This window comes from Alligator mississippiensis, chromosome 13 (genome assembly GCF_030867095.1).
Source record: "Alligator mississippiensis isolate rAllMis1 chromosome 13, rAllMis1, whole genome shotgun sequence".
Classification (NCBI taxonomy): domain Eukaryota; kingdom Metazoa; phylum Chordata; order Crocodylia; family Alligatoridae; genus Alligator; species Alligator mississippiensis.
Window position 1 is genome coordinate 14,215,377 of NC_081836.1, and position 13,541 is coordinate 14,228,917.

General features: G+C 41.6%; 1 protein-coding gene across 2 annotated transcripts; it reads left to right on the forward strand.

Annotated features, from left to right (window-relative positions):
- The first annotated feature begins 76 nt into the window (after positions 1-76).
- Positions 77-10,961, forward strand: RER1 (retention in endoplasmic reticulum sorting receptor 1). Of its 2 annotated transcripts, none has more exons than XM_006268003.4 (7): positions 77-169; positions 4,008-4,093; positions 4,879-4,983; positions 6,177-6,276; positions 8,137-8,215; positions 8,321-8,456; positions 9,860-10,961. In XM_006268003.4, the coding sequence occupies exons 2-7, from the start codon at positions 4,013-4,015 to the stop codon at positions 9,947-9,949; spliced, it is 591 nt and encodes a 196-aa protein (XP_006268065.1). In that variant the 5' UTR covers positions 77-169; positions 4,008-4,012; the 3' UTR covers positions 9,950-10,961. The 2 variants fall into 2 exon arrangements, with proteins under 2 accessions (XP_006268065.1, XP_014465914.1); XM_014610428.3 differs by lacking the exon at positions 77-169 and adding an exon at positions 179-269.
- Positions 10,962-13,541: the final 2,580 nt, after the last annotated feature.

Genomic DNA, 13,541 nt, shown 5'->3' on the forward strand with positions numbered 1-13,541 from the left:
CCGGCCCCGGGCGTGAGCCGCCCTGCCCCCACATCGCACCGCCGCTCGCGCGACCCCTGACCCTTGCTCCGGAACCGGAACTCGCTTTCTCACCGCTGCTGGCGCCGCCATATTGGGCGCTGTGGAGGCGGGCGGGGGAAGCGGAAGGAGAGACCTGGGTCCGGCACCCGTGAGTAGCGGGCGCGCCTGGGTCCCCCCTCGGGGCGCCGGGGCCTGTTGACCCCTCCCCGGGAGCGCGCGTGGAGCTCGGCCTGGGCCCGCGGGTGCTGGTGCGTGACGTGACTGGGCTGGGCAGGGGGCGGTGCCCGGGGGGGGAGCGGCGGGGCCTGTCAGCTCCCGGCCCGCGGGGATGTGGCTTCCCCTTCCCTTGTTCTCACCGCCGTCCCACGCTGCCCAGGTCACCGCCGGGTCGAGCGGCCCCTTCCTGCCTCGTCCCCATCCCCGACGCGCCTTCGCCCCGGGAGCCCGTGTCTCTGCGCTGGGCTGCACCTGGTCTCCGGCAGGAGCTGCGGTTCCCCGGGCCGGGGAGGTGCGGGGCCGCGGGCAGCTGACAGGCAGCTAGTGCAGGGGCAGGAGCAACAGTCCTTAGGAAAGAGAGGCCACTCCGGGGGGAGCAAGAACCGCCGTGGGGATGAAGCCCTTAAAGACTGCAGGAGACCTGCAGGACTGTCCTGTTGCCTGTTGGCTGTAGCAGCTCCACAGCCTGGTCGCTTGGACCGCTGTTTGTTGGGAGGGGACCGGTTCATGAATGACTGCAGCCCTTTCTTACTTTGCATCTGTTGGGTTTGTTGACTTTTGTCTTCAAATTCTGCCCCCTCCCCCTCACCCCCTCCATGTTCTGACTTTTTTGATCATCTTGCTTGTTCCAAATGCGTAAATCCTCTCTTGAATTGTATACTGACCTGGATGGACACACGCATGGACACCCCCTCCCCACACCCTCCCAGAGACCCTGATTTCTTAGAGTCATGGCCAGCATTTGTCTATTAAATTAGAAAGTATAGTTTGCCCTAAGTAATGTATTTTAAGCAAAGTGCAACTTTAAGGTGGAAAATACATTGTATAAAACCAAATATAGCACTCAGTAGCACTCTTGGTAAACTTCAGTAGCACTCTTGGTAAACTTCCCAACATTCACTTTAGATATTAGTCTAACAAGCAATTTAAATCTGCTTCCTTGACTATTGACTTAGTCTCAGGTTTGATCAGACACCATTTTAACAAATGGTTAAAGTTTACACTTTTATTATGAAAACACCCAGCTGTCAAAAATCTCTTCTTTTCCAATTCACAAACAGGTTCAGGTTGAGATTTGTGATCTTTAAACTCTCTTTAAAGCAAGTATCAAAAGATGCCCTTCTTGAGTGATCGTACTCTAATGACATGTTCTTTAGAAATGGTGCTTTTGAGTTGCAAAGTGCATCCACTTGTATTACAGGTTGTTATCAAGGATTATGTTTGTACTCGTAATTGATGCTATTTAACTTCATCACCAAATTTCATAATGGGATAAAACATGATCATATACTTATTTAGATTTTTAAGTTATCCTACTGAAAAACGGCTACATTAATATGTGTTCAGAACTATTTATAGATCATATTTTATAGACAGGAAAACATTGACTTATGGTGAAACACTTTGCTATTTGTAACCATTTTGTTACTGGTTTAAAATAAGATTTGGAAGTCCCAAAGTAGAAATAATAGCAATAGAAAGAGGAAGTTCTTTATGAACAGAAGCATAGTAGGTCTTTCAGTTACCCATAGACTTTTTCTCCCCTGCCCTGTGGGCCTACTGGGACAGAATAGTGTTGCTCATTTTGGCCACTTGGTGTCAAAGTGCACTTCTGTATTAGTTGACATTCTGGGCGTCTTTGGGATACTTTGGTTAAGGTGGAGCTGAAGCTGTAGAGTCCCACTATCAATTCTGCCGTTTCCTCTGGTAGTGTAATGGGAACTCTTCCCCCTTTTTTCCCCCCGTGTTGCTAGGGATGGTACATAGCTTGCAGACTTACCAACTTCATGGAAATATGGAACTTTAAAATTCTGTGCACGTCTCTTCTATTTAGGATTGATTTTTTTTGTGTGCATTTGTCATCATAATGCAGCATCTAATACGTAGTTCAGTCTTTTTGATGTTTTCGGTTTCATTTTTCTAATGCTTTACAAATCTGTGTTGTTTTTTATCTGGGGCTTTTAGAGCACTTTTCTTAATGTTGCATTAACATTAGAGGCTGACATTGCTTGCATTTATCACATAGAGTAATATAGTCCCGCCCCCAGATGAGAATCCAGGAAGTAATGTCAGGTATTGCCTTCGGTGATGTGGCACAACTTGTGGTGCTCAGATTCCATTTTATTTTGTTTGTTTTGTATCTTAAGGTGAACTACAAACCTTAAGTTTTCTTAATTAAAAAAAAAATCTCTGAAATCAATAGCAGAGTTTGCTTAAAAGGAATTGAATTTGTTACCATTATATTTTTAACTGCATTCTAGGTGCTCTCCCTCTCTAAGCCTGACTTTGCGTAGAGAGAAAGAAGCTAAGCATTTTCCCACTATCTCTAAGGTGTTCCTGTTGCTCCTGAAACAGTTGATTATATCAGATGCTTCAGACAGTATATAAGTAACTTGTTATAGATGCTAATGATGCAAGTTCTGGAATGAGCCCAGCAGCCAACTTGTCTAAATATTAGGGCTGTCAATTAATCTGTGTTAATGTGCACGATTAACGCAAGAACCAATTCATTCATTTTTTTTGATGTATTAATTGTGCACATGGTTTTGGAGCTGTCCTCTCAGCTGTCACCACACGATGCCATGTTGTGCCTCCTGCCACCAGGCAGGCAGGGGACATGCGGCCAGCGCGTGGCTTCCGGGGCAAAGGCAGCAGGGCACAGAGACCCAGCCCACAACGGGCAGCCCACATCCTCCCCACACACAAATGCAGGGGTCACATGTCCCTCATGCCTCCCCTGGGCGTGTGTGCAGTGGTGGGGAACTGCCTCTCCACGTCCCTGGATGAGCCACCTGCAGCTCTGTCCCATTACCTGCCCTGGCCCCAGGGTCCCATTTGCCCCTACCCCACTCCCATCCTCACCATGGGGGCTTCCGTGTGCTGTCCCACCATCCCTTCCCCTCCCTCTCTATAGACTTGCCCCTGTACACACTGCCAGGCTGCATTCCTGTAGGGTTACCATATTTCCAGTTTCAAAAAAGAGGATACCTAATATGATTGGGGAGGAGGGGCAGTGATATGTCTGTGTGCTGCCCTGCCCCTCATTCCAAAACCACAGCCCCCCACCCCTCACTCCTGACCCACAGTACCCCACATCCTGCCAGGGTGTGTGGAGGTACTTCCTTCCCAGGCTCCAGACCCCCCTGTGGGGATCTCCCCTCCCCAGACTCCAAACCCCACACACACACACCCACAGCTGCCCACACCTTCACAGATTCCCTCCACACGCACACACCTCACACCTACCCCAAACCATACAAAATACATGTATAATGTTGAGTTTTTAGCTGTGAGATTAAAATTGCAACTAATTGTGCCTAATTTTTTTCTAATCGCGATCAAATTTTTTAATCGTTTGACAGTCCTACTGAATATATACTTAAATGCTATTTGGGAGCCTTAAATAGACTTCTTTTGGTTTTGCCATTTGAGTTCCAGTCTAAACATGGTAGGAATGTGGCACTCTAGTATGTCATCTCAGTATATAGAGATGCTCCTAGCATATCAAAGGAAGAGTAGCCAAGGACTCTTGCCCCCATTCCTACCTGTGATTTTTTTCTTGCGTGTTTTGGATCTTATTCGTCCTCTTTCTTTTGCTTCGTAATTGTCCCTGGAGATAGAGGACTTTTATCCATTTTTTTTTAAACACGGTATTTGCTGTTACCTGCTATCTCATTTCAAACACTATCAAAATGGCACGAGCTATGCTTAAGCTTCAGTAAATTAAATTTTATTTTAATGTCATTTATACAAATGTTTTGTTTCCACAGCAACAATGTCAGAAGGGGACAGCATTGGTGAGTCGGTTCATGGCAAACCTTCAGTGGTCTATAGATTTTTCACAAGGCTTGGACAGGTTAGTTTTAAAGGGTCTTGTAGCAATTTATTGATAATAGGACTCAGTGCCATTTTTCTTTAGCTTATGACCTTTTGTTTCAATTTAAGGAGGCAATTGGCTAGTTATATTAATATTTATGTATATGTAATAGCATGTTACTGAGTTTTTTTTCAACTCATACCCTCATTGTGCTAGGTTTTATCAAAAGAAGCTTTAGATATAAATTAGTAGAAATAGGGCTACACGTCACCGTACTGCAATGTTGCTACAGCACCGTGCTTTAGTACTTTCTTTTGGAAGTACTAAAACATAGCGCAGTATGGGCGATTACTATAACGCTTAGATTTCCCTGCTACGTTGCCATTATGGTGACATAGCTGGCAATCACATGTAGACCTGCATGGTTGCTATGTCTCCATACTGTGCTGTACAGTGGTGTAGCATGTAGCTATGTTGCCATAGGATGACGGGTAGACACACCCACTGTGTTTATGAAACTAACATTTATCTAGTTATGATTTAAAACTTTCATGCTGTTTTCAATCTTAAGTGTTTTCAGTGGGTGTGTTTAGTATTTAAAAACCAAAATATGAGTAACCTAGAAATGAAGAGAGAACCTACTAGGAAGGTGTGTCTGATTAAAATAGAAAAATGTAAACAGCATATATAGTGCAAAGTAAACTAGACTTGGAAAATGTTTTTAATATTTAACTGATCTTTTATCCCAAAATATTTTGTGCATCTGTACTTACAGCATTTAATAGTTTTCTATAATAAACAATGTTGTGTTAATTTCTGTCTAGATCTACCAATCCTGGTTAGACAAGTCTACTCCCTACACAGCAGTGCGATGGATTGTAACTTTGGGGTTATGTTTTATCTACATGATTAGAGTTTATATACTACAGGTAAACAAGCTGAATGTATTGCTAGCTTTTTTAACATAATTCTATTAAGTTTAATATAACAGGCTATTTTGTAATTCTTTAAATGCAGGTTATTAGAATGAGTAATCCGTTTCACTGAAGCACATATGAAAAAATAAATTGTGCGCCAAACAAGAGTGTTTCAAAAGTTTAAATCTATAAGATACGGGACTAAATAAGAAAACTATGAAAAAAGTTTGATAGAATAGACATTCCTAATGCAGCTACCTTTTGTAGTTTGAAAAAGAAATGGTAGTCAATTGCTTTTTTCTTGTTGTAGATTGTCATTTTTTTCAAAATCCTTAGGATTTCATGTTTTGTATGCCATGTAAATACATAATTGTTTTCTTCATTAGTTAGGAAAAATGTTTGAGTTGCCTTGTCCTTGTTAGAACCTTCAGGTTGAAATGTGGCTGTGATTAAAGCTAGCTGTTACATGACGGGTGGTGGTGAGGAGAGGTCCACTGAAGTGTTCCAATGAAATGGCACAATACATTTTAGAAAAATTTTCTAATTGGTGTTTTATCTTCCAATTTAAAGCTGCTTAACTTGTTCAGGTTCCAACAATTCTCTTTTACCAGGAAACCTATAAAGAATTTCTGGATTGGCACTCTTATCATTATAAGCATGCAACAGACTTCATCCTTACTAATCAGTTATCTTTTTCATGTCCATCCAAAATTCAGTTAAGAACAGGAGTACTAATATTCCTTGAAGCTGTTCTAAACAAGAGTGCAATTCTGTCTTTGTGATGTTCAAGGAGTACTATGGCTTTCATTACTTTAGTAGTGTCCGTATTTGAGTGTTGAACTTTTCCAGGATTAAAACCTTTAAACTTGATGATAAAGTTAAAAGAAATTGCAGCAGGCTGTGAAATTAAGTAACAGCAGTATATATGATGGAGCACTTGAATCTATGTGAATTGTTTGTGAGTACTTTCCTTTCATCATAGATGGATAATGACTTTCTTTTTCTTTGATTGCCCTGTGGTGACAGCTCAAAAAAATGAGTATGTTCTAGAATTTAGTCCAGAATTTTTTCACCTACAAAGGAAGCAGTTCTTTTAGGGAAGCAACTGAGATGCTTTAAAAAAAACTTGTTTTGTTCTTGACCAAATAAATATGTTGAGCTGTTTTGATATTTTTCAGCCTGATTTATTTTTCTCTTTTTCCCAGGGTTGGTATATCGTGACATATGCCTTGGGAATCTACCACCTAAATCTCTTCATAGCTTTTTTGTCCCCAAAGGTAGACCCTTCTCTAATGGAAGACTCAGGTATAGTAGACACAACTCATTGCCATCATTTTGAACTGAATTTCCAAATCGCTTGACAGTTTAACATTTTCAAAGAAGTGAGAACCATATCTACTAATAGTGTCATGAGGATCATTTTAAAAACAGCAGTGCAAAAAGCTGTTTTTGTAGTAGTTTCCATTTAGGGATCTAAAAGCGTTTTATAAATAGTAAATTAAGTCTTTGATATCATCCTCCCAAAAATGCAGAAATAAAGATGGGCTTAGTCTGCGTGCATAGAAGGATTTTTAGTTGCATTAGCTTAACTCAACTGAATGTTCGCATTCATCATCACAAGAGTAAAACAGAATGGTTTGAGCTGGTAACATGAAGTTACAGCTTAACTCTTCAGGCAGTCTTAAAGGTGTTGAACAGTGACACAATATCTGTTGACATTGCAGGGTAATCAAGTTAGGCTAACTCTCTAGAAATAATTAGGACTGTGCAAAGCTTCAGTCCCTGATTTGATTTGGCAGAGATTTGGTGGCTAAATCTCCGAATCAAATCAGGAGACCCTTTAATCTCTCCATATCGAATCAGAACCCTCCAAATCAATTCAGAGATTTGGACATAGACACAGCTTTAAATGTTTTTTCTACATACCTCTAGGTAGCAGGTGGTTTGTAAATGCTTCGATGCTGGGGCGCATGGAGTGTCTCGCAGAAGTGCGGGAAGCTCCCCAGCGCATTTGGCAGCAGATGCGGAAGTGGACCAGAAGCACTTTTGGTCCACTTCCGAGTCTGCTGGAGAGCATGCTGGGGGCCCTCCCCCGGCTTGGCGACTGGTGCCTCCTGGTCCTGGGGCTGTACCTGGGGTCACTCTGCAGCCAGTTGCTGAGCCCGGGAGGGGGGGGAGAGCCCCTTGCGTGCTCCCTGGTGGGCCCAGAAGTGGACCAGAAGTATTTCCAGTCTACTTCCAGGCTTCCCACTGAGCACGCGGGGGACTCCCCTGCGCTCCTGTGGGATGCTCCATCTGCCCCAGCATTGCAGCGTTCATGAGCTCTGCCTGGTACCTCAAGATATGTAGAAAAAACATTTAAAGCTATGTCTGTGGTAGAATCGCCGATTCTCTGAATCGGCATTGAATCTTCGGATTCGGCTGAATTGAATCGAGGACAGTGATCCGAATCAGCAGATCAAATCGCTGTCCCTGATTTGGGCCAAATCCGAATCGAATGGGGCCTGTTTTGCACACCCATAGAAATAATCTTTTTTCCTTGCAGGTACAGGCAAAAATGTCACTTTGCTGAAGTTACAAAACCAGTATATCAAGTAAAGTGCAAGGCTGAGAGTCAGAAACTTAATCGCATGACAGTGAAAGCTTTTGCAAACAATCAGTGTGGCCTATGGCTTGAAACCAATTATGTTGTATTCTGCTAAGATTATAAAGAAATAATAGATTCCCACTCTAACTGTTGGACATCTCTGACAATTAACCAATGGTGGCAGCTATAATAAACCCACTGAAATTTCCAAGCAAATGTGTGGTCTGGCTTTAGTTTGCCCTCGTATCTTGACTTTGAGAGAGAAATCTGTTTTCAGATATTAAACTTTCTCCTATTTCTCAAAGTAGGAAATTTCTAAAGATCTGGCCTCTCATGTAGCTTAGCTCACAAAATAAGCAAGTTATTTGGCCTGACACAAAGAAGGGAGACATAACTAGTTTCCTATTAGGGGAAAATGGTAGAAGTGTTGGGGGTTTTTTTTGTTTTGTTTTGTTTTTTTAACTTTTCTAAGTTAAAAAACTTGAGTCAATGTTTAAGACTAGCAGTAGGAAAGAAAATAAACTGTCTTAGTCTGAGAATTAAGAAATGACTTAAAATATCTGTGTTGCGCTTTCCAGATGATGGTCCTTCATTACCCACAAAACAAAACGAGGAATTTCGTCCCTTCATTAGGAGGCTGCCAGAGTTTAAGTTCTGGTTAGTACATCCATAAGCCACTACTGTTTTAAAAGCATTTAAGCAACTATATCTAATTAGAACCTGGTATTGTGGAAGGTATTAATTGTTTAATTTATTCTAAAGGCACTCTGCTACTAAAGGTATCCTGGTTGCAATGACTTGTACATTCTTTGAAGCTTTCAACGTTCCAGTATTTTGGCCAATCCTTGTGATGTACTTCATTATGCTGTTCTGTATCACTATGAAGAGACAAATCAAGGTAATTTGCGTTGAAACTGTTGGAAGACAATACCATTGTCTTAAGAGTCATTCTGCCAGATGAGTAGTTCAGACATTTATCTTACAATCTTCACTACCGAGGTTTTCTAATGTGCATGCCACTTTATTGATATACTTGTATCTTCTGGTGGTAATGGAGTTTCTTCAACAGTCATAAAAATCAAATTACTGTAGACACCTAAGTTTCAAAATTTAACTTTATAGTCATTCTTCCAAGGCTGTAGTTTTATCAGCATAATCTTTTTATGTAATAGCTCCATTTTTATGAAAGAATTTGAGCTGCATGTGACCTCTCTGCATACACGGATATATTAACAGATTGGGTTTTTAGATCTTATCTTGATCAGGGTAGCAGTCAAAAGCTTTATATTTAATAAAAAGAATAGAGCCAAGTAATTTTAAATAGTTTTGATAAATTATTTCTACTATTCTTTTTCCTTATAAAAGGAAAAGCAATTTATGTACAAATTTACTACAAAATTTTGAATGTGATACGTTGAATCAGGATTGTAAATGAAGGTCAGGGAGCACATCTATACATGAAATTAGGTTGGCTAAATAAACTCTGGTGCAGATTTTGCTGGAATTTTTTGCCTCCAGGTGCAGCATCATCATGTACACCTAGGACCACCGTACGTTGAGCCAGGGCAGAGCAGCCCCAGCTGGCAGGGGACTCTGGAGGTTCAACCTGCCAGCCCAGGACTGCTCTCACTTGACTCAATGTCCTGCAGAGGGGCTGGCTAGGATACATGGGTCTTACAGTGTGGGGCTAGCTGGCAGGCAGTCTGCCGCCCTGTAGCATCCTTGTGCCCCAGCCAGCCCTGGTCATCTTTTACGCATGTGTTGCGGTGGAGTAAATAACTCTGCTATAGGTTAGTACTTGTATTGAGCAGTACTAACCTACATTGAAATTAATAGCTCTGCACGTGTAGACTGAGATGCTTTATCATGGAGCTAATTAGGCAACTGGAGTAAGCATCTTATATAGATGCACCTGGGGGGGTTACAAGTGATTTTAGTCTGCTTTATTTTTGTCAGTGTAAACTATCATGAAAATCAAATTACATATGCTTTAAGAAAACCAAACCTTAGTTATTGAAACTCTCAAACAAACCCATTTTAAAGTATTTAGCACTATATACTAATATGTTGCAGTAAAACTGATCAAATCCATTTGTAATTTTTAAAAATGTAATGCTACAAAAGTTAAATGAATAGTAGGTATTTTACTTATTTTAAATGACAGAAGCACTGTCTGTAGCAAAGAACTTGGACTTGAACTGGGTTTTATGGTGTCTTGATAGAATAAACTTTATCATGCAGTTTAGTTTTTACCTTATAAAACCGATGGTTTTGTTTTTTTTGTTTTTTTTTTCCTTGCAGCATATGATAAAGTACAGGTATATACCCTTCACACACGGCAAGAGGAAATATAAAGGGAAGGAAGATATGGGAAAGACCTTCGCTAGCTAGAAGTTGAACTGAGCCTGTTGACTGACTCTACATGTAACTAAAAGAAGTTTTGAGCCATTGTAACAATGCCTTTTTTCTTCATATAAAGTAAATAAGAGGGAGGTGACAAAGCCGTTGAATTTTCATTTAAGACTATCTTGCTATTTGTATTTGAAGTATCAGTTTCATGAAGGAACTGGCATTCTAACCAAACTGCATTGCATTTATTATTTTTGATAATAAGGTGTTGGAGAATCTTTGATATCCAGTGAGATAATGTATTCTTTTCAAAGTCCATTGCAGCTACTGTGGCACTTGGGAGGTTAATGGCTACATATTAGGGTTATGGTTTTGTTTTTAAACAAAAAGAAAACTCTAGTTCTGCTCAGTATGGCCTTGTAGTGCTGTGGAGGAAAAATGTAATGTGGCACACATGATGCTATTTTCTGCTTCATAATTATGTGCCAAGTTTACAGACATAGAACTCAAGCTGACTAGGCACATGCATGGTATTTCTAGGATTTAAACAAGCTAGCATAGATAGGAATTGGAAGGAAAATAAACTGCCTTTCATTCTGAGTTTTGCAGGAGAACATTAATGTAGATTCCTAAGGGAACTCATTTATGTTAGGTTTTAATGCCAGTTTCACTATTGCATCTTATAGCAGATGCTGACATTGGGCTTTTTCATAATGACTCAAAACTTTGTTCTTAAACTATCATGATTTCTTTTGAGGGCCTGGAATTATAAATATATATATATTTTAATTGTTATTAGTTGAAGAAGATTTTGACTCATTTCTTTGATACTTAAAGTTTTTTGATTTAAGTTTACTTCATGCAGCCCCTTAAACATACCCAAACTGGCTATAACAGACAGATTTTGTGGGTTTTAACACAGCTTTTCATTTTCTATGAAAAAAAATAGAGAAATAAATGACCTGCATGTAAAAACTTTTTGATGTGATACAGCTATAAACAATTTTATTAAGTGACTTTTTAATTCCAGAATTTATTAAAAGAGTGTCCCCTATCTTGTTCTAGTAGTTTTTATATTGAGCTAATAGTATTTATGGATCATAAAATAGTGGTCACATTTCCACTTTCATCTTCAGACAACTTGATAACTTAGCTCTTAAGAGAGCAGTCAGTGTATATTTCAGCAGCAAAGACAAGACTGGTCACCTGAATGGACTATGTAAAACTTAGCAACCGTCTGTTAAAACTGCCACTATTTAAAATATTCAAAGGAACCCTTGTTCTTGGCTTCTGCCTGGCTTCTAGCAACTTTTCATTCTGCACATCAGGAATTAGATTCAGTATTTAGTGTAGAAAACTGAAAGGTAATTCCAGTTCGTTTCTTTTTTTTATTTTAAAGTCTTATACTTTTCAACTAGTTTTATGGAAATTTTAGTGCTTTCTAGCATGAAACTTTAAGTTTCATACAAATGGTAGAGCAGCAGTTCCCAAACTGGGTTGCAACCCTAAATGGGGTCACAGCATCAGCGGTTGGGATTGTGGAATTTTTTTTGTGCCCCACAGCAGAGTGTGGGGTTACAACAGGGCTGGACCAGCTTCAGGCAGGAGTTGCCTCTGCAGCCCAGCAGGCAGGACCCAGCGCAGGATGGAGTGCCGCACCATCATGGCCACCAACATGAGGTACAGCAGCAGCAGTGGTGAATTGTGTCCCCACTGCTGCTGGGCAGGTAGGGGGTGCCTCAGGTTGGTGGCCATGGCAGCGTGGCATTGTCTCTCACTCCAGGTCCTGGCTGCTGGGCCATGGAGCCCTGAGGAAGGCAGGGAGCCCCAAGGCTGCAGCAGGCAGCCTGCATCCCCCTCCCTTCCCTGCACCCCCAATGGGCTGTGCTCTGATTGCTGCCCCAGGGCAGGGAGTCAGGCCCCCCACACTGCTCTGGCTGCAGCAGCTGCTGCTTCCAATAGGTGGTAGCCGGGGCGGGGGTGGTGTGTGTGTGGGGGTGGGGGTTGGAGGGGGCGCTGTGTGTGGGGGGGGTGGGAGGGGGTGGTGTGGGGGGGCAGGCGGGGGTGCTGTGTGGGGGGGGTTGGCAGGGGGGCTGGCTCTGGGGGAAGTGGGGGCTGCAGTTTGGGATTGAGGGGTCATGCTGAAGAAAAGTTTGGGGAGCACCGTGCGAGAGAAGGTACTAACCAAACTTAAGTATAAACATTTCAATTACAAATGGTTTTCAATTGCTGCCTAAAACCTGCCCTCAGATTTGTAGGCATCATCTTTGATATAACTGAAACCCAGGCAGGGATAAGTCTGGAATTCTATCTTTTGGTCTTATGTTCAGTGGCTGAACAAATTGTTAGGCTGGCTTTAAATGAACTTTTTTTTTTTTTTTAAACCACATTTAAATTCACTAAGCCCTATATTTTCATTAACTATGACAGAAGCATTCTGAAATGTACCTAGTACAGAGATATCTTGTCTGCAGCAGAAAAGCTACCTGACAGCATTTACACTTACACGTGTTCTTTAGTGAGGAATAACTTCCTGGGGGGAGGGTGCGTGCGTGCGCACGCTGTTAAGTGCAACTGTGATCGGTGAAGTATGGACTGTTTCAGGACTTGGGTCATGTCCAGTTTTTTTTCTTTGCATCCCTGAGAGCTAGAGATCAGGTGCAGTTAGAGACAATTTTTTGCAAATTTCTAGTTGGTCTAATAAAAGATACCACCTCTATCACGAGTCCTGAGATATCAGGTAGAACATTCCTGATAAGCCTTTAGAGGTGGAAGGCTGCAGGGTAGGATTTTCACTGGAGGACTCTGTACTCTGAAACTTAATTCCTTCATTCAGCCAGCAAAACAGAAGCATCTCATCCTTCTACATATATCATTTCTCTTTTCTCAGGCTTCTGCATGCGAGGGGAAGGAACCTAACATTCTAGAGTGAGACCTGTGCTGAACATTGGCTAGATGGCAAGAATCTTTGCAGTATAATTAATCTAGTTAACAGAAGTGCTCTTACTGTAGTGTGGACTTGAAATCCAGTAGGACTTATCTTCCTGTATGGTGGTCATCTTGAGAGCTTGTAATGGAAAACTTATTTTCAGCAGTGGATTCTTCCCCCCCCCCCCTTTCCACGTCTTTCTTATTACAGATAATAGGTGATGACCACTCCCGACCTGTTCCAGTCTCTATCATGCAGGGTGTAGAAAGAGGGCTGTCATCACATTTGGAGGAGAAGGTATGGTAACTCAGTTCAGGGGATTTGGATAACTGAACCATCAGTGGCTCGTGGGAAGTTTTCAGAAGGTGAAAGTTTTACACACATTCCTCTTCATTCACAATTTAAGGGGGGGAGTTGGTAACTCTAGTGCCTATTGCAAAAAGGGAGGGGCTGCTGAGAGAAGTGATCTTTATATGTCTGTTTTTGGCAGCAGAAGATACCATGCACTCAAATAAATCTTGAATTAACAGTGTTGGGATAGTCTGAATTTGAAGCTCTTCTAGTACTGTAGATAAAACAGCTTTTTGAAATATGTATATAAGAATCTCTAGTATAATGTAAAAAACATTATTCAACTGAGGATACTTTGAATACTACCTTTTTAAATGGGGTACGGAGGGCTGTTGGAATGAGAGGCTATTAGAG